At 48.2% G+C, this 21,474-nt stretch overlaps 1 protein-coding gene across 1 annotated transcript; it reads right to left on the reverse strand.

Annotated features, from left to right (window-relative positions):
• Positions 1-3,614: 3,614 nt before the first annotated feature.
• On the reverse strand, positions 3,615-18,971 carry SALL4 (spalt like transcription factor 4). The gene is made up of 4 exons (XM_049817089.1): positions 18,832-18,971; positions 7,869-10,403; positions 6,905-7,212; positions 3,615-5,773 (listed from the first exon to the last, which is right to left on the reverse strand). The coding sequence occupies exons 1-4, from the start codon at positions 18,899-18,901 to the stop codon at positions 5,351-5,353; spliced, it is 3,336 nt and encodes a 1,111-aa protein (XP_049673046.1). The 5' UTR covers positions 18,902-18,971; the 3' UTR covers positions 3,615-5,350.
• Between the last annotated feature and the right edge of the window lie 2,503 nt (positions 18,972-21,474).

Genomic DNA, 21,474 nt, shown 5'->3' on the forward strand with positions numbered 1-21,474 from the left:
TAATAAGGAAGTTTGAAAGGAGAGGGATGCTGCTTTAGATTGGCTGGGATGTCCAGCACATAATTCAGTTATAATAGGCATTAAAAAACATGCTTTCCGATAAATCAGACAGCTTTGAGTATTGGTGATATTAACAGCAATCAAAATGTTGCACAAATCACTGCCCTTTATAAGCAATTAACTCAAAGTGCAGAAAATAGAAGATATGATAATGAAATAGATAACATGATAATAGGCAGGAGTGTGTAATTGCCGGTTCTTTTCTCTGCTTCTGAGTTGTTTCCTGTCCTGCTGTGGCTGTGCAACGACAGACGCTTTTCTAGGTCAGTGATGAATGTGAGCTGAAGTCAAACATATGCGAGTCCAGTGCTCACCCACACAACACTAAAGTTAGAGCGCTCACCGGTGAGCGTGAGTGGGGTGGCTATGGGAAGTGCACGCAGGGAAGAGCCCTCTCATCCGAGCACACAACACAAAGAGAGACTGAGAAAGCCTCAGCACCGTAGCAGTAACCTCATGGGACCACACAGACACTAAGGTGGCTTTCTGCCTAAGCGGTTACTTGACAAACAGAAGACATCATCTTTCCTGTTTCCAAATGTACTGCAAACCGTGCAGTAAGCACAATGGCTTTCAACAGGAAAAATAAAAAATTAATGCAATACTCATCCCTTTTGCTTTGTTTCAGCCTGTCTCTGTCATCCCATTGTCTCAAGCACCTCAGCCAGGTCCTTTCCCCTCCACGAATCCAAGCTCAATGGTCATTTACGCTTTCCTCCATGTTATATTTATCAGCAGCCCTGGGAAAGCTCCCGCCTCCTCACTGCCAGCTGTTGGAAAGGCAATCGGTCTCACTGAGCTCAGCCCAGAGAGCTGATTATCTACATGATTTTCAGACAAACTCACTCCTCAAAGCTCCCATTGACTTTTTAGAAAGTTTTAAGCAGAAAGGGTAGGTTAAGAGAACGTTTGTTTCTTTAGAGGAATAGAGCTAATACATTAAGGTAAAGCTAATGCAATTTTTTTTTTAAAGCAATGCAACTTTAAAGTTCAAATTTAACATTTTAAGTAAGCCAGCCTTTACCTTAGCTCATGCAAGTAAATATGCTACTTACACAAAAACAACAACAGCCTGGGCAATGAGCAATGTAAACAATAACAAATAAGAACAGGAGAGTCCTTTAGGCAAGAAGAGAGGCTAATGAGCAGAGACAGCGCACATTACCATGCTCACTTCTGCTCTCACACCGATGTAGCTATATTAGCTTCGGTAAACTTGTTCCTAATTTGCATCAGCATAGGGGAGAATCAGCTGTCTTTTTTAATTGTTAAGATGCAATGTTACTGCAAACTGTACACACTTGCCAGCGCGGTGAGTTCCACCACGCTGAGTTTCAGAAGGTGTTGGTTCAGCTCTTGTACATGAGAGAGCAGCTAATGCCCCGTCCTGCTTGCTTCAGAAACTCAGTCTCCCCCACAGCAACCTCCAGCAGAAATATCCCTATGGCATAGCCCGCTTTCTCCTGTGGAAACTGTGGTCAGATAGGTCCTACCCGTTCTTCAAGTTTTGTGATAAGATCCATGACTTGCCCACAACAGCTTAGCTAGGGATCCTGCTACGCTCCAGCCTGGAGCTGCCTTATCACTGAGCTGTAAAACAACTTTGGGCACAGCAAGAGCTTGACACCGTGGCCTGGAGAGCAAAGCCTTGCAGTGATTCTGTGCCAAGCCACATCGTTTCAAAAATGAAACTGCTGTCCGCCCAGCCAAGGCAGGCCCTAGCTGCATCCACCCGATTCCCCTGAGCAACCCTACGCTTTGTACAACTATTTGCAAAAACCTCTTGCTGTTCTGGTTTCCCAGCAGTTTCCTGACATTTTATTTCTAGACCAGAGTTCATGCTCTAATAAACTCTTCCTCCCTCCTTAATTTCCAACCTGTTGACAAATACAGTTGAAGGCAGAGATCTAAATACATAATTACATTCTTATAAATGGTCATGAAAAGGCAGTCAGAGCCCTTCAGCTTGGCACCATTTGAGGTAAAGCTCTAACATGAGCTCAGCCCTCATGGGACAGGCTCAGAATCTACATTTAAGAAAGAAAGAGACCCCAAACCTCAGGAGCTGTTTGGATGAGCAAACATCAACAGATACTACCAAGGTGCAAAGCCTCAGGACAGCAGGTTTTTTTGGCTTCCTGCTAGCAAAACTGCTCATTTCCTTCTGCTGCCGACATATTTTCATGGCATCACGGTACTACTCGGTATCAAGCTATCATGGAGAGCGGGCTTGTTATCAGATGTTCTTTTGAAGCCAGGCCACTTTTTCCACAATACCCACGTTTGGCCCATGCTGGGGAGCAGATTTCCCCGTTAGGGCAAGGTCTTTAGAAGTGATCCACCTCTCCTGTAAACCCAACATCTCCTCTTTCACACCACGGTGCTCCTAGTGCTGCTGCAGTTAGTCCTGCACAGGCAGCACGTCCTGCATGGCCTGCCCAGCACCACGAGCGTAAGGAACCAGCTGGAAATCCAGCCCAAAGTTTGAAGGGACAGCAGCAGCTCTGGCAGCAAGTCCATCCAGGCACCCAGAGCAACGCTGCTCTCAAAGCAGGTTGTAAGCTCAGTAGCTGAGAACAGTATCCACACTAGCACGAATACATAGTTTATTTTTACTTATCGCCAGAGAGACCTCTCGCTCTACTCCTCATCCGTTGTGGTTCAGGTTATAGTCCCTTAGTTTCCCTGAGCAGGGAAGGGTCATGTCTTCTCTCACACCACGTATTTTGCCTCCTGGAACTATAGCGCTGTTTTAAAACAACTGCATGCTCTGTGTAGACCAGGTAAGTGGTGCATGCCTTCTCCCTTCCCGCACATCCCCCATGTGTTGTTACCTTTCCTTCTGCTCCTACGTTTATTTTGCCCAAGTTCCTGGATCACCTCACACCTGGTCCTGCCCTCCCCACCTCTTCTTTTTTCATTCCTCCAGAGCTTGTGGTAGAGCCTAGAGAGCAAGTGTTCCTGTCTTTTTTTCCCCGCTCCCAAGCATGAGCCGTGTGCAAGGGGCACCATGATGTTGGAAGGGCGCACTTTAAGGGTACACTGGTTCTGCACCGTTTTCCTCCACTGTTACCTCCCAAGCACAAAATACATTTTCTAGTTCAGGTGGCGAGTATCTGAATCTCAACACTTTTCCATTATATCAGGGCTGTTTTCAGAACTCTCTTTTCCTTTGCTCTTTAGGGGAAGTTAGTTATCATTTTTTCCACGCAGCCAGCATCTTCAGGCACTGGCAATTTGATAAACTTAGTATTCCTCCCCCTTTCTAGGGTGATCACATTACAGGAATTACTGCATGTATTACTGTCATTCTATTCTAGTGTGGGAATCAACATCCCTGGCAAGTATCAATCCCTCTATCAAACCCCAACTGTTCCCAAGAAACTGATCTAGAGACTCCTCCACTGCTACCTAGTTTCTGTTGTTTTAAGTAACAAACTAAAGCATAACCCTAGATCACAGATTTTAAAAGTCACTGGAGTGAGACAGGATGCTGCCTATTGAACTTGCTCTTCTGGAGACAAATGCTTTGCCAGAAAAATGTAAGCACTGAGTGTGAAAAAGCCATCCCAAAATTTATTCTCAAAATGTCAACAGAAACGCATCAGTAGATACTCAAAACTACAGAGTTCTTAAAAGTTATACATTCACAATGCAGAAACTTGACAATTGGGATGCCTTTTGCATGGTCTATGTAACAATATCCATTTTACAGTGTAAACAGGTACTGGTATGTTCTTACTTACAAGTCCAGCAGGAAAGGCACAACTCGGCATACAGAGATCATAAGCAAGAATCAGGTGCAACAACATTACACAAACTTTTGGTAATCTGTATTTTTGGGGCCTTCCACAACGGAGACTGGACTTGAAGATTTCCTGCAGTCAACAACTAGACTTCCTTCCGTCGTTCAGTCCTTCCATACCAAACGCTCACCTTCCAATCTGGTTTAGATCCCATTACACATACAGTTCCAGCAGACGTTAGAGGAATAGTGAAAGGTCAGTCCAGTAAGTCTTCAGGTGCTTCCACTAATACATCAGGTTTTGGTTTCAGATAGTGCATGGAAGCATCTGCTTGAATCTCAGTTCATTACAGTGGTCATTAATAGAAAAATAGACACTACAACTACAAAAGGAAAAAAATGAGGTAGATAACTTAGAATCCAGATGACTATCCCAGCAACCTTCATACAAAACACATGGATCATTAATTACCATTTTGGTAGAATGCAAGTTCACAGACCACCAAGAAACTTAATGACCAGAGTAGGAATGCCATCCAAAAACCCACAAAACATTTAACCTAAGCATGAATACTTCATATTTAAATACAGGTTTACACAGACTGATTTTCTAAATTACCCAAATGAAAAAAATAAAAATAAAAAAGTCTCTTGCTAAGGAAACCAGTTCCCATGCTTAATTGCAACAGTCACCCGAGATTCCTTGCAGAGCTTTTAGACCTGACTTCCCAAGGCAAGTCTTCCCTTTCAAGAGAGAGAAAAAAAAAAAAAAGTATATACATACCCACCCATGCTTGTTTGGGGCTCTCGGTATTGAAATAAAACATCTAGGAAAAACTGCACATCTTTGGAAGTAGGAGTTTGGCACTATACTTGAAGGACTGTCCTAGTAGTAGTATTAAATAAGCAGCAGCCAACAATACAGAAAATTAATTCCTTAGGAGCAGTGATTAAAGAAAAACAGCAACTTTCTTTCCATAGAACTTCTGAGGCAAAAAAGGAATAAAAAAAAATTTTTTTTGTAGTTTTGATAGCCATTATAGGAAAAAGTACATTCAGAAACCACACAGAGCCAAAAATCCAAACAGAAAAACTATTTCTAAGAGGGTGGCAGACATTCTAGCATATTTACCCGCATTAATAGTTTTCATTTCTCATCAGTAAATAGAAGCTTTTCCATCAACAGTAGGTTGTTTCCACTCTATTCAAAGCCCCCAAGTATTTCACTCTAAACAAAGAGGTAAATATTCTAACCTTTGGAATTTCAAGTTGTAGAAACTTCTGTAAGGCTGTACACATTAAAGTCACACGTAAGAACTACTTTGCAAGACCCGCATCTTTCCAAATAGAAGGAAATCCTATTCTTTATTATTTACTATTTGCAAAGCAATATCATGATTGTACTCTGGGCAACTCTTACAAAGACAACCATAAAATCATTTGCACATCAATAGGAAAATAGGAGGCTGAAGTGGAATCTCTTAAAAATATAGGTTTGTGTATATATATATTTGTTCTTTCTGTACGTCAACTTCACTAGAGTTTTTAGCTAACAGCAATTTTGTTCTCCTCCATGAAGTGAGGGAACTGGTGTTTTGGCACATTGTCTGCAGCAGCACCACTGGCCTTCTCCGTATCAGAACCAGTCCCAGACTGGGTCCCATCTATTTTGGAGACTGTAGCAGTATTTATTGCCGAACTACCCCCAATGGTGACTGGAAGGGTAGGTAAGCCACCGCTCTGGATCACCGAGATCTCGTTAGTCTTCATCGCTATGCCGTTGCTGAGTACCGCTGCATACTGATTCCATACTGTGGGGTCAATGCTCACTGAAGGAGGCATTATATCCTTTGGAAACATTTCAGATACCTTCTTGGGATCATTCCCCAGCAGAGCCATGGGGTTATCAATTGAAAGCCGCCTTCCCCGCCTGGCAGAGTTATTCCACATGTGAGTTCCTACATGGACCTTCCAGAGGGGAAAAAAGTAAAGAGAATCGTTAATACTGCAGGTTTTTTTATTGTATACCCAAGTTCTACTTTGCTTACAGCCAAGTTGCTCAAAAGAAGTCACGTATGGTCCATTTGCATTCAGGTAAGTATTTAAGCTGGCTAGCTCTTGTCTGTTCTCTTTCCGGCACGTGTAAGATGCAGTCGTTCTACTGCCAGACATCACCATGGCTCTCTAGAGTTTACTGCTGAAGTGCTTGTAGGACTGTGTTTTTACACTTACTGTAAGTGGTGTTGGCAAAGATGCCCCTCTCCCCCGCCAAAAAATAAAAGCCGTATTATTTGCTGTGAACAGACTACATTAAAAAAACATTAGTTAATGCAAAAAAAAAAAAAAAAAAAACCAAAACAAAAAAAACAAACCACCAACTTCACCAAGGAATTTGGAAGAGAGGTTACACCTAAGCTAAAATCTTCCACACCACAAACATACTGCCAGTGCTTCCAGCAAGTGACTGTTCACAAACCGCAGAGTATTTTCTCTCCCCATCACCACTTGCGCAACAGGGCTGAAGAGCCTGAAGGCTTCTCATGGGAAGCGAGAAGCCTGTGTGAGGGAGCTGCGAGTCCCTTACAGGGCAAATGGATTAATCTGACAATAAGGATAGACTTGGAGCACTTCTTCAGCAAGTGCTTAAACACAATCCCCAAGTACTTTGTGCCATCTCAGGATTATTGTCTCAGTTTTATCCCTCCTCATCCTGCATGGTGTTTCAAGCAGTGCAGTGTAATGCATGTATTCTGTAGGCATCATTTTGTAGCATTCAGTCTATGAAATGTTTGTGTCTTGACACATCCAAATCCAAATGAAAACAAAGCAATCTGCTTAGTGAGGGCTAAGCCTTCCCCACCATCCAAAAAGGAAAGTCAAGGACAGTAGCAAAGACTTCTGCAGGTGACCTCAGTGCACGGTTTAGCAAGTTGTGTGAAGAAACTCAGGAAGGAGAGACAAAAGTCAAAGGTAACCATTTGAGGAACTAAAAGAAAATCAAAGTTGTCCCCAAAGGCAGGGCAAATATTAGCAATAACCTTTCCCTCTCTGGTATGACTCTGCCGGACAAAGGGGATCACAACCTAAGGGACTACTTACCTTCAGGTTTCCTTTTGTTGTAAAGGCTCTCCCACAGATGGTGCAGGCAAATGGCTTTTCACCAGTATGGGTCCGTTCATGAATCTGAAGGGCGCTGGCAGAGGAGAAGTTTTTCCCACATGTAGTGCAGATGTGCTGTTTGGCAGGACGGCAGAATTTCGGTCGTGGCACGAGGAGAGGGGCAACACCAGGGGAGAGAGCTGGTGGGCCAATGAAATGGCTAGTGCTAATGGGACGCTCGCTGGGCATCTCCATTTTTATGAGGGCTGGTGGGGCTCTAACAAAAGCAGCTGGAATACTACTTCGACCTGCAAAGAAAGCACAGATAATGTTTATCGCAACCTCCTTCTGCTTCCAAGCTTAAGTCTGGCTAAGAGACCGGAGGCCCTGCCTTTGGAGCTCCACGTACCCGAAAAGCATGCCTGCAAAGCCCTCCAAAGACGCACGGTAGGGCTGCTATTACACTTGCTAGGACGCTCCAAAAGAAATCAGTTCATCCCTATTTTTGTTGGCGAGCTTAGGAGTTAGAAAGTCTCACTTTCAGGTCAAATTAAGATCAACATGAGCATCAATGCTAAAGAGCTCAAAAACCCCATAGAAGATTCCAGAGTTTTAATGTCACATTCTTGGGTTAAGCAGTTTTCCATGAAACGCAAACATGGATCTTCAGAGAGCTATAGGGAGGTGCCAGGTGAGCCCAGGAAAGATAGTAAGTGCACAGCCTGTATTTATTTTAAGGACCTCTATGCTACCCCTTGCAGGAGATGACAGGACTTAGGTCTTGGAATTTTGAGCCTGACCAAGTCAGGAAAGCTTCACAGGGCATGTGCTTCTATCCTAATAGAGGAGAAGGAAGAGGGGAAAGCTGAGGAGGTTCTGACTCCTGTTGGGTCATTTTAGAGATGGATTTCCTCCAGCCCTGCCACTCCACCCCAAGTCACCGCCAGCATTTCACATTACTCACCATATTCTCCATTTGCAAAGTGTAACCCAGGTTCTTCTTTAATGACCTTTCGACCAATATTGCCGTAAGTTAAATCCAAAGCCCCGACGACCCCTTCCATTTCTGCAGAATTGTTCTCAGGACCCTCCAATTTATTTCCTGTGCTTGTATCTTCTTGATTGTTGAAGCTAGGTGACTTTGACCTTACGCTCTCAGCTTGGCTGTTGGCTGGGGACAGAGCCTGGAGCGATGCAGACTCGGAGGCAGCAGGACTCCTGCCGTTCTGATAATCTGGATCTCCTGCCACAGAAGACGAATCGTTTGTCATGCCATCGCTTTCTGCTGAGCCGTTGTCACTGGACTTCAAGCTGCTTTGCCGCTGCAGGTTCAAAGCAGAGTTGACGATTTTCATTTGATTCTCCAGTGCTGCAATACCAGAGAAGGCGGCTGCCGCGGCTGGCGATTCTGATTGTGCATCGTACGGAGTAGGAGGTTTTGAAGAACTCCTTGGGCCATCCTGAGAGTCCAGGTCCTCTTCTATCTCGATGCTTTCCACAGTCTCGTCCGGGCGACTGACGTCTCCGTTCTTCTCAGCCACAGCAGGATCCACATCAGTATTGTCGCCGGTGTTTTCTGGCATTGGCGTATTGGGTATTTGTCCCCCCATATGCATGCGGATATGCTGCTGCAACACAACTGCGTTTGTAAACTTCTTCTGGCAAATAGGACACGAATGTTGCATCTTCAAAGGAGTATTGGCCCGGTGGACACCGTAATGAGTTTTAAGGTTCCCTTTAGTGGAGAAGGCACGGCCACAGATCTTACACTTGAACGGCCTCTCTCCAGTGTGAGTACGATAATGCATTTTGAGCGAACTCTGGCAGCTCAGCACTCTGTGACAGATCAGGCACTCGTTGGGGTCAGCAGTGGATTTGTCAATATTTTCGACCAGTTGCTGAAGCTTTGAAGTTTCCGACCCTTGCTCGTTTGACCCACTTACATGGAAGATGCTCACGCTGCAGGTAGCTTGCGGTGAACTCAAGCTCTGCTCTGTTCCCGATTCATGACCGACCACCCCCGATGAGGAAGAGCCACCCTCACTTTCCGGAGAAGGCCTTGACTGCAGGTCGCTTGAGAATGTACCAGGCAGAGACTCCTTAATACCGGCTAGGTTGGAGACGGTCTGAGGTGCACTGGTGGCCGCAGAGGTAGGCAGAGTTGTTAGGAGAGGTTTGCTATCCGCAATTAGGTTAGACTCGTCCAGTGGCACGGACATGCCATACGGGATTCCAGTGCTAGTGGGAACATTGTCCAGGTGCTCAGGAACCGGGTACGGATTCATCTTTATGTGGGGGTATTTCTCTTTGTGACGCTGAAAATGCACTTTAAGGTTTCCTTTGGTTGTAAAGCGGTTACCACAAATGTTACACTTGTAGGGTCTTTCACCGGTGTGGGAACGGAGGTGAATCTGCAGGGCACTGTCATTGCCAAAGACCTTGCCGCAGAATTTACACTTGTGTTTGAAGAAGGGCTCTTCTGCATTCGGTTTGCTTTCAGACACACTAATGTTGGGGGGTTTCCCCTTCCCCTTCTTTGAGGAATCTATTACAGAAGAAACGGCCGAAAGCGGATTTTGGAAGATGACGGAGTTGGAGGACTGAGGTAGCAAAGGATTCGGGAACCGAGAAATGGAGCCGGGGAGGCTTCTGCTTGCCTCTGGCTTCAAGGGGAAGGAGGAGGAAAGCCCGGCAGCCAGCGAGCTGGCGGCCGCAACGCCAGTGTTAGAATGAGGTAGTTTTCCTTGCTTCAAGGATTCCAGTGATAGGCTCTGGCTTCCAGCTTTTTGTCCGATTAAAGCAACAGCAGCCGACAGCTGCTGAGACATGTGAGCGCCCAGAGCTTTTAGTGGATCAGTAGCAGCTGCTATAGAAGGATGCAGGGCATGGGGAGCCATCATGGCAATCTGAATGCGAATTTGCTCCGTCAACTGAATTTGCTGGAGTTGCTGCTGCTGCAAACACACGAGCTGCTCCAGGATCATGGGGATAGCATTAAAACTGGCTGCTGAAGAAGAGATGGCATCGGAGGTCCGCTGGTTCACAGCCACTTTAGTGCCGCGTATCGTCTGCAAAGTCACATTAGTGTTTGGTACTTTGGATTTTGGTAGATAGCTTAGCCCAGGAGCCGCAGGTGTGACGGGGGGTTCTATTTTAAGGTACATTCCTCCTACCGATTCAGCATCCATTTTTCCTTCTCTCTTTTCCATAGAGCCAGGGCAGCCCTTTGCCTGAATGTCCTTGCGTGTCCTGCTATCCATTCGATCACTTGGAAAGCTCCCTAGAGAAGCTTCAGAGAAGCTTTCCGGGGGTACTGTTCCCTCACTGTCATTCATGATTAGAACAGGTGGATTTTTAGTGCAATTTTTCTTATGCTCAAGGAATTCAGAGAGATCAAAGAATTCTGCACAGCATTTCTCACAGATTTTAGTTTCCTCCGTGCGGCACCTTTTGGAACTCATTTCACCATCTCCGTCACCTGGGACGTCTTGTGGACTCCCTTAAAATAAAAGAAAGTCACGTTATTAATAGCTAGATTTAGACTGAGTATTTCCTATTCTTACGATCACCCACTTCACCTGAACTGCAAGTTAAAGATACAAGACGCTGGAATCAAGCTTGCAGATCGATCTGAAGTCCTGCTCTTTGTTTTGGTGCCAATTCATTTGCAGCCCCAAAGAAATCTGCATTTCAGTTCTGTTTTCCATAAATATAAAAGGAATCTCACACAAGGCTCCATGGAAAGAGGTTTATCGCAAATCCCTTTACACAGGTAAAAAGGGAACAGGGCAGCAAGGCAGCGAGCACCCGCAAAACAAAACAGCTTAAAAGGAACACGACCCAAGAAGACAGAGAAAGCATCATAAAGCTGAGCAAAACATCACATCAGCTTATTTTTTCTTCCTACTTCAGTTTACAGTTCTCTGCTAACCGTCTCTCAGAAATTCATGTAAGATTGTTAACACAGGAACTTCAGAGCAGCTCTTAATTGTACACTGATCTATTAAACAACATTCACTCCGCCATTATGGAAGTAATTACTACCGAAGAGGGCTGACAAAAGCAAAAGTAAGTCCAATATTAGCTTTTAAATACTTCAAAAGCACGCTCGCATAAAAACCCAACCTCTAAAAAGCCTCAGTAGTAAAGAAAAGATTAACTTACAGAACCCCACACAGAGGTATGAGCCTACATTGATACTGATGATAGATTATTAGACAGTGAAGCAACAAGTCCTCCTTGCAAAACATGCGAAGACATTGCAGACCTGCTTGGGACACCCTGTTTAGCTGCATCCACAGCGCACCCGCTTTTTGGGAGGGGGAGGGAAAGCAAAGCTGGTCTGCAAGTCCACTCCTGCCCTTCCTCCACCCGTGCCCCACAGATTAGACTGAGCATAATTTGCACGCGGACAAAAAAAAAAATAGCATTCAGGGAAATGGCAGAACGGGAAGAGAGGTTAAGAGAGATTCTAAACCAAAACAGGATGTTTTTGCTCAGTGTAACCATCCTTCAAACAACAAACTTGTGCCCAGCTCGAGGTGGGCAAGCATTCGGGGCACGGGAGGTAGGAGTGTTTAGGAGGTAAAACTTGAGGCTCTCACAGCTGAGAGGGAAGCGGGAAGGACTGCAGATGTATTACAGCCCCCGTCAGGTGAAACATCCTGTAATTCACATTAATTGGTCCAGTTTTGATGGGTGCCAAGGGTGCAGTAACCAAGTACTTCACCTCCCACACACCCAGCAGGGCACACTGCAGACCTCACCCACAACGGAGAATTTCTATTACGAGATCTCTTCCATCAGGTCTTGTATCTCCAGTAATTCACCCTGGGGCTCAGCTCCAGTTCCATCTTACGAGCCCACACCATTTTACAAGGGGAACTGAAGAGTCTGCAAGCACAGGAGCTATTTGTGGCTTTCATTTTAAAAGTGTAACTGAACCACGCATCTGATACATGTGTATATCCTGTACATGGCAGGGTGCAGGGGAAGCATGTCCAAGCAACAACTCAAGTACCATGGCGACTTACTGTTTCAGGGTAGCATAAAATCCCTCTGTAAGGGAGGATATTGCAAACCTTGACATTTGTTAGGTTAACAAGGGTATTATACGTATATTCAAACTTCAAACTTCATGCACATTAAAGTTTTTTCTTAAAACCCGACTAGGTCAATTAAAAAACGCAAGTGTCAGAGGCCTGTTGTGCTATAGTCTGCAGAACAATAAATCCCAATCTACATGTATGCAATTCTGTTAATCACGTCCACTTCAGGGTTGCAAGTCCTTGAACAGGGAGGAAAGGTGTTCTCAGCACAGCTATGATCAAAACCGTTTGCATCCCTCATATCTAAACAGGGAGAATTAAATACTTTCCCTGCCCCCTGTAGCCCAAACAACTTCCACAAGCAAAGGAATCGAGTAAAAGCATAGTTTTAGCATACATTTCCCAACCCAAATATCATTAAATCGGTGCCTCTAAAGTTGATTTAACCCTATGGAAAAATATACAGAGATACCTAGTCTGCAGACAAGTACAAGTAGTACACGATTCAGAACTCAGTCAACAAATAGGGTCAACTGAGGTCAAGAATGGATGTTTTTGAACTCATCTTTGCAAAAGTCTGAGTAGATATAATGGGAAAGAAAGCACTGGTGTTGAAAAAAAGAGACAAGAAGCCTCCATAACTACTCTGCACGCTGACTCAAGAGGTCTTTACTTGACTACCTTCCTAGCTATTTCCATGCATCCATCCAGCAGGTATTTCACAGAATAAGCTAAACCATCAAAACCTCTTTTCTAAATCCTTTAGCATTTAGGGCTTTAACAGTCTGATCTCCCAGGCCCAACTATACAGTTTCTCCACATTCCAAAATAACCTTCGGTTTTACTTTAGAAAGCACAAAGCTCTTTCTTCCCCCGTCTCTCCTCCGTGAGCACATGCATTTCACGCTGCAGTCTGCACCTCCGCAGCGCTCATGGAAAATGTTACAAGTGGAGTAGAAACGTCTGCATGGAAGTCTGCTGTTGCCCACCCCCAAGGAGATATTCAAGGATAACTATGTCTAGACAAGTCCTCAAACTTTAACTGCTTCAAAGCATACAATCATTTATCTCCCTTCCACTGATAGTTCCTTCAATTTTTTCCACCGATAGGACCGCACTAAATTCAAAGCCCCCTTTTTCCAAACTCCAGCACAGCCCATGCTCGTAATTCTGAGGAGCTCCAGAGGTAACTTCTCTGGTCCTAAGCACCACCTCAGAGGAAGGGACTCCTGTAAACTGAAGGCACCTGTGTTCCACGGCAGCAGGCAGGTTAGCAGCCCTGCCCCTGCCTGCTCTCGCTGCCACTGTCACACATCGGAGTTTCCAGCTCCTCTGTCTGACAGTAAGGCACTAGGTCAGAACTCCAAATAAATTTCAATTCCCAGCTTGTACCGACTTGCTTCATGACAAGTAGGGAAGAGTTATGCCTTGTTTTCCCTTCTACCTTGGAAAGAGTGCAATAGCTTTCTCCATCTCAAAAAGGTTTGGTTTTTTTCAGATACAGTCAGTAGAAGCAGGATGCTTGGTTATCGTGTAGTAGCTGGAATATTAAAGGAGCAATTTACTGTTTCTTTAAAAAAAAACCCAAGAGCTTCTCTGAAACTCTTCATCTTGATTTCTAGCTACATCCTCTCCCCAGGCTCGAAGGAGCACCAAGCGCCTGCAATCAGAGCACCTCATTTACCCCAACCCCCGGGCCCCCCCGCCCTGCCCTGCCCTCCCCCCCCCCCCCCCCCGCGGCAGTTATCACTGACATGAACTTAACGGTCTGAAATCGTGGGGTTTCTCTGCAAAGAAACCTCCCCGTGCAGCTCTGTCCACATACTGTACGAGGATTTACCGAGGAGCGGAGAACCCTGCCACAACAATCGCTTGTGCACTTCATTTAACCCTCTCCAAAGGCTTCCCAGGGATAGGACTTCTACTGTTTTTTTTATCTCCCCACCCCCGAATTTCAGGAATGTTATCTCTCAGCATCTAGTTATCCAATAAGTTAGAAGAATGCAGTAAACCCAGCAGGGGGGTTAGATTGAATCACTGGCAAATGGATGGAAAAAATCCACTATTGTGTAGGACAAGGCGGTCATCGACAAGGAAGGCTGATAAAATCCACACAGCTCGAATTAATTTTTTTTTTTTAAGGGAACCAGTAAAAGAGGAGTGAAATAAGTCTGGTTTGATGGTATTTCAAAAAGGGCGCTGCTGGTCTACCACTCATCTGAGCAATGTGACTTTTTTTTTTTTCCAACTGTGATAAAATTATATTTCACTTGAATTGGGAGGAAATGGCCAGAGCTCAAGCTCCCCCCACCTTCTCCCCCCCCCCCCCCCAAAGAGTTTAATACCTTCGGTGAGCTTACTTTTTCCACAGACTACATTTGATCAACTATTTTTACTTTAACATTAACATAACCATGCACTTCCCCCAGTTAAAATTAACTCATGAAGGATTAGCCAGTATCCACTCCAGCCCTAGATGTGACAACCCCTGCCATCAGCTCAGGCATCGTGCTCCCCTTTCTTTCCCCCCCCCGTTCCCAGCTGAAGAGCTAGGACTTCCACGCACCTTAAACTGTCCAAAATTTCCCTTCTTCTCCCACTATAAAACACCATTTAAAACATTTACTTTAACTGTAACTATGACAAAACCACTTCCTTGAGTAAGCAAAATACACAACTGATTACTTACAGAAATATTCCAAAGGCCTTGATGTTTTCTACACTGAGTTTATCAGCAGCATTTTTCTACCCAAGAACGAGCCAGAAACGTGTTACACCTAACAATTAGGATTTTACATGCTTTCAGGTTCTCTCTCGAGGCTTTTTTTAATTGTATTTTTTTTTAAATCTACCTACTGATTGGCCCTTTTGTTTACCCACCCATTCAAGAAAAATATTCGGCCAAGGGCAGAATATAAGCTATCATCGATAAACGCTTCTGAGGACCAGAAAAAGAAAAAAAAAAAAAAGGCGTTCGACCACGCAGCAAAAGTTACCATCAGAGGCACTGGCTTCAAACAGAGGGCATGGCGCTGGCTGCAGGCCCCCGCAGCCCCGCTCCCTCCCCAAGCCCTTTGAAAGGGCTTTTTTTTTTAAAAAAAAAAAAAAAAAAATACCAAAACAAAAAACCAAAACCCAACCCCCGTGTTTCTGGCTGCCCCTTCCCAAAACGCCTAGCGAGTTACCTGCCGAGGCGCACGCCCGCAGCCGCCAGCCCCCGCCCGTCCCGGCGCCGGTCGGTGGAGGGGCCGGTCGGTGGAGGGCACTCACGCCCCGCGCTGCCCGGCACGGCCCCGGCCCCGGTCCCGGGGCTCTGCCCGGTCCGGGAACCGGCCGCCCCCGGGCGCTGCTGCCAAGGCGGGGCCGCCGTGGGGAAGCAGGACCGGGACTGGCCCCGCTCAGCCCCCCCCCTCCCCAGCATCCACCTGAGCTAAACGGCAGCCCGGACCTTACCCATCCCAATGGGGTTGGGTTTTTTTAAGCGGCGGGTGTTTCTCCAGCGAGAACAACGACCAAAAAGCAGAGGCTTCTCCCCCCCCCCCCCCCCCCCCAAACCCGGGCAGCAGCGGCCACCAGCCCTACCTGCTCGGCGCCGGCCGGTCCTCCCCACCCCCGGACCACACTTAACACTAGGACAGTGTTTAAGACCGAGCTAAACGGCACAAACCCCGCTGCCAAGGTCAATTGCATGAGAGTCCTAATTGTAAGCCTGACATCAACTTACCACCCACAGCAAGCAGGAGGAGGCAAAGGTTAGAGCAGCAGCTCTGTCAAAACGTCACATGCCGCCGAGCCCAGCAAAAGGGCTCCATCACTACAACCAATATAATGTTTCACTTACGTAAAAGGAAAAACAAGCCGGGAGTCGCCCCCCCCCCCCCTCCCTCCTCTGCCCGCCCCCCCCGGGCACCCTCACCCTTCGCACCGGTGTAAACCCCCCCCCCCCCCCCCCCCGGCTACGCAGCCCCCCCCGGCGGGGGGATTCTACCCCGACCCCGCTGCTCCCGGCCGGCCTTCCCCAGCGCCACAAACTTCGGGCAACCTACAATAAAACATAAACCAAAAGAAAACCACCGCAAAACTTGCCTTTCCTCGTTAAACAATCCCCCCCCCCCCCCCCGCCTCCTTCTCCGCTTCTGCAGGGCTCAAAGCGCGAAGCGGGGATTTAACTTGAAGGAAATCTCCCGATTTGACCCCGAGAAAAAAAAAAGTTGCAGTTTGATACTGTATTTTTAGGAATGAATCAAGATTTTTAATGGCAGTAATCCGGCACAATGGGCATTTTCAACCCCTTTGTGAAAATGCTAATTTTGGGTATGTAGTAGTAGTCTCCAGTGACCACCTGCTGATTTTTTGACCTGTTAATTGATCACCAGGTTAGCAGAACCGTTTCTTAACACGCTGCATTGTTCGCAGAGGTGGGTCCCAAATCGCTTTGCAAAAAAAAAATAAAAAATAAAAAGGAACGCTTGCAAAAGAGGAGATAAGGGCTTGATTTTATTATTACGATTACGTATATACTCGATAACGTCCCAGACAAATCCCCGCGGTGTTTCGACTTTGTTATGCAGCTTCATCCCTTGCTATTTACGGGCACACCTGGAGCGGGGAGGATCGAGCCCATTTTGGCCATTTGCGGACGGGAAGAGCCCAGCGGAGCCGCAGCCACTTTTTTTTTTTTTTTTTTTTTTTTTTTTTTAAAAAAAAGTTCTGCAAGCAGAAACGGAGATCCCGCAAGACGGCGTTTCGGTGCGGGAACCTGCACCGGCCTCCGCCACCGGGCGGACCCCGGGGCCGCAGCGGAGGGTCCCGGCGGAGCGCGGCCGCGGGGCGGCGCACGGCAGCACCGGCCCCCCCCCCGGCATCCCGCATCACCCCCACGACCCCCAAAAGACGGCCCCATCCGAGGCGGCAGGAGAAGCCCCCCCCCTCCACCACCACCACCACCCCCGACGGGGCGAGAGCATCGCCAGTCCCCGTCCCCCCCCCGCCCGTGCAATCGCTGCCCGGCTCCCGGAGGGATTTCCAGGCAGGGTTTTGTTGTTAAAAGAGAGGGGGGGGGGGGGAAAGCCCCAACAACAACAACAAAAAAGCAGCTGGCCATTGCCCCGGAGAGCACGGTGTGTAGCGATCCTCCCCTCCCCGCACACCTCCCCCGCCCCAAGCGGGCCGCATCAGGAGTTATTAACCCTTTTGTTTCAGCGCAGCCCCGGAGGTGGCTTTCCAGCAGTGGGCAGAGATTTACATGTGGAAACATCACCTCCATCCCCCAACCTAACCATATGCACAAAGGAAAACAGTCATGCATTAAACATGGGATTTATTGCCTTCTGGCCAGCTTGCTGTTTCTTAAGTCACCATTAACCGGACCCAACAATTGCACATTTCGACTCAAAGAAGAGAGGGGGGAGGAGGGAAAAATTCAGAGCCCGAACCTCCTGAAGGAGCTGGGAATAAGCAGCTCCTGTAACGTGCATCGGTACCGTTCGGTTTTAGGGATGGACCCCCCCCCAAAACCCGTCCCTTAGGAAGGCAGAGAACCCAAAGAAAGTTCTTAGGGGACACACAGAGGGGTCTGGGCACAACGAAGGCAACAACTCCGAACAAACGCAGCCCGGCTCCGCTCACTACCAGCCTCCCCCATTCCCCACCCGGGACGTGTCCTCCTCCCCACTTCACTCTCGTTTCGGAGCGGGACGGGCACCGCGGGAGCTTCCCCAGGTTCCGAGGGCGTTCGTAGAGGGGGGGGGGGGGGAAGCCCGTACCGGAGCCCAGGGAACCCGCAGCCCGGCTGCCGACAGCTCCCCGCGGGAAGATGTCGAGGAAAACCGGGCACGCTCCGACCCTTCCCCGCTCCCGTGGCGGGGGGGGGGGGGGACACGACGACACCGGCAAAGCGAGTGTCCCCCACCCGGGAGCTCTGGGCTAATTTGAGCGCAAATTCATACTTTCCCCTCAACGAGGCAAAGGGCTGCGAGCTCCCCTAAAAGGAGGGACGGCGATTTGCGGGAGCGAAATCCCCCCCCCCCCTCCCCCCCGCACACACACCGCCCAAATACAAAGCGCTCACGCACACCCCACATTAGCTCACCGGAGTTATTTTAGGAAGTCGGAAATCAAAGATGGCTGGAGGTCAAGCTACAAAAGGTCCAGGGCGATTGTGATCTCCAACAAAAATAGTCCGAGAGGGGGTTTTTTTCCCTCTTTTTTTTTTTTAAGCCCCACAAAAATCCTCATGTAACTACCGAGAAAGTCTTAAATAGATCGAGGGAACCACACTCCAGCCGTTTCCTACCCCTGCGAAGATTGTTCGCAATTCCTTCCTCTCCCCCCCCCCCCGCAATCCCCTCCGCCTTAGGGAAGCTTTGGGGTTCACCTCCCATGAGGCTGCACCCCCCAAGGCAGCGGGGCCGGCGCAGCCCCGCGCCCCCCACGGGGGTTCCGCGGCACTCGGGGGTGCGGGGCATGGGGGGGGGGGGGGGGGGGGGCCGCCAGCCGGGCAGGGCGAGGCACCCCTCGGGCAGCACCGCGCTCCCGCAGCGGCCCAAAACCGACCCGACCCCCCCCGAAACACCGAGGGGTCGGTGCCCCGCTCAGCCCCGCAAAACAACACCGCGTTGGGGCTCCGCGGGGATTTAAATGCCCCCCCCCCCCCCCCCAAACCCTGCGGGGAGCTGGGGGTCGGGTTCCTGGCAGAGCCCGTGGAGGGGGGGGGGAAGGGAAGGGAAAAGGGGGGGGGATGAAGCACGAGGTTGGAAAAAGCCCCCCCGGGAAGCGCCCCTCGCCGCCCCGGCCGCCGCCTCCGCGCATCGGGAAAGTTGGGACCCGCGGCGGCTCCGCGCCCACCCCCCGCACCCCCCACCCCACTTTGCGCCTTACCACTTGCAGCATCTGGGGGCTGCTCCTCGGAGTTGATGTGCTGGGGCTTCGCCTGCTTCCGTCGCGACATGGTGCACCAGCATCGGGAGCAAAATAGTAGCAATTATTTTCCCCTTCACAACAAATTCCTAGAGTTGGGAAATTACCCCCATTGGGCGGAATGCGCATGTCAGAGTAATTATGATTATCAATAATGCATTGCGATTTATCATGGGTCCCTGACAGCTGATTGGCCTGAGTCCAAGGGCTCACAGATTATTCAAATAAGGGCCATTGATCAGGGGCGCAGCGGGGCACGCTGGGCGATGTAGTCCCTGACCGGCCCGGCCCGGCCCGGCCCGCCCGGGCGGGCGACAAAGGCGGGGAGTCCCGCCGGGGGCCGGGGCCGCCCCCGGGCAGCGGGGAGGGGGGGCAGCAGCCGGGAGCCAGCTTGGAGAGTAAACACCCAAGCCGGCAGCCCGACTTCCAGGCTGCCGAGGGACAATACCTTTGTTATCTCACCTGCGCTTTTTATATTGTGCTCGGAAGACTTTTTTTTTTTTTTTTTTTTTTTTCTCTCTTTTTTCTTTTTTTTCCCCTCCCTAAAGCAAGCAGAAGCCCGGGACAATGCTAACTCTTCCCTTTGTCGTTAGATAAGGTGGGAGAGGAAAAAGCACCGATTGTCCGAACGGACGAGCCCGGGGTCTCCTGGTGGCGTGGGCGAGTTAAGGGGCTTTAAAAGCGGATCCAGACGGCGCGCAATTATGCTTGGCGTTGGTTCATTTGTTTAAAGACGTCTTTTAAGTCTCGCTTTCTGGGAAGCCGACAAAATTGAGCCCGTAGTAGTTTTAGCAGCAAATAAAAACGTTAGGCACGCAAAAGGTTCGCGTGAAAAACTCGCAGCGAGTGAAAAAACCGGCACTTTGAGAGTGTTTTCCCGTACCACGTTGACTGTGTAAGCACACAGTGGAATCATTTTCATTTTTACTCCCCTCTTCTGCCGTGGGGTGCCATGTGAAAACGCAGCACGTTTAAATCCTCCCCCCACGAGCCCCAGCTGGGTGGCCCCCGGCGTTTGGTGGCACACGGGGGGGAAGAGCCCACGGGGCTCCAGACGCGGTCGCAGGACCCAGCTCGGCTAAAGCTCGGATTGACTTTGCTGTAAAACCCCGGAGGGTGACAGAGCAGAGTCACCTCCACCCCCTCCGATCCCCGCTGAAGCGAGCTGGACCTTGCCTAAGCAAAAATGTGAGGATCCTCGAATATATGGAGATGCGGCTTGCAAAATCTTTGCGGGAGGCACGACTGCTTTTTGTTTTCACGTGGAACACCCCCTGCCCCCAGGGCTGTCTATGAAAACCGAAATGGTTTGCTAGAAGACGGCGGAGAGATTGAGTTGGCGAAGAGATGATGCGGCTGATTTGGGGGAGCAGGGCACGGGGTAAGGGTTCAGAAGATCTAGGTTCGGCCAAAGTCGGGCCGAGTGACGCACTTGTCATCGCATTCGTCAGCAAACAATTTACCAGGGTCCGTGCCTCAGTTTCCCACGTGAGCTGAAGACGATGCATCCCTGGCTGCAAAGCTGCTGTGAACATAAACATCCATTCGAGATTCGGGGCGGGGGGGTTCAGAAGGGTGATGTAGAGTGGAAAACCCAAATCTTACTAGACAGCAGGAAGGTGGAGGGAGGAACCGATGGTACCTAACGAGGCCACGCAATTGCCGCAGAACGTTGCACAACACCGTGGTTTCATTTTACCAGTTACTTTACTGGCATTTTTACCTTGCAAAAACCCTGTGGTTTGTACAACATTTATTCTAAAGTTTGTGCCTGTGCATACAGCCATGCCAAGTGTCTGTGGTACTAGTCAGGATTCTCTCTCTTTTTTATTCTCTTTTTTTTTTTTTTTTTTTTTTTTTTTTTTTTTTTTGTGATGCTCGAGGAGGGAGGAACTGTAGTTTGCATGGGACAGGCATGAAAAGATCTTAACATTGTAGACCAAGGTAAACAGCGCATCCTGATCTAATTAGTTATATATCCTCTTGGGGTTTTGTTTTGTTTTTATAGTGTCTCGTAAGGGGTTTTATTTAGCCAAGGATAATAACCTTAGAAAAAATCTTGCAGAGCAGAAGGTACCACCCTCCTCCTTGGACAGTTATTGAACATGGAGGTCAGGGGACAAATTTTGTTTTCCAGGCCGCTTTCCTTGCCCTTTCCTCTGCAAGCAAATAATGGTTTTACAAACCCCCACTCTTGATGCACTTCAATGGACACATTACATCAAGAGAAACTCTGTATTTACTAATATGAAATAGAAGAGATTAACGGGTATTTAAAATCACTGACCATTTTTATCTGGCGATTACTCCACCCCCACGTTGCCCAAGGAGCTTCTATATATTTGTTTGTTTAACCAGCAGTTTGAAATGCTCTTTGTTTCCAAAGTGTGTCCTGAGGAAATAGACTGTTAAACAAGATTGATACCGATTGATCCACAGATAGATATTTACATTGATGAATTTTCTCCTTTTACACTTGATATGCTCAGTATACCCAACAGATTTTCAGTTATTACACAATGCTACCAACCCACACAAGCGAATTTATTAAACGCACTGTTTTATGCATCAAGCTGAGACAGACAGCCCTGTACAGTAGATCCA

The sequence above is a fragment of the Accipiter gentilis genome, chromosome 14 (genome assembly GCF_929443795.1).
Source record: "Accipiter gentilis chromosome 14, bAccGen1.1, whole genome shotgun sequence".
Classification (NCBI taxonomy): domain Eukaryota; kingdom Metazoa; phylum Chordata; class Aves; order Accipitriformes; family Accipitridae; genus Astur; species Astur gentilis.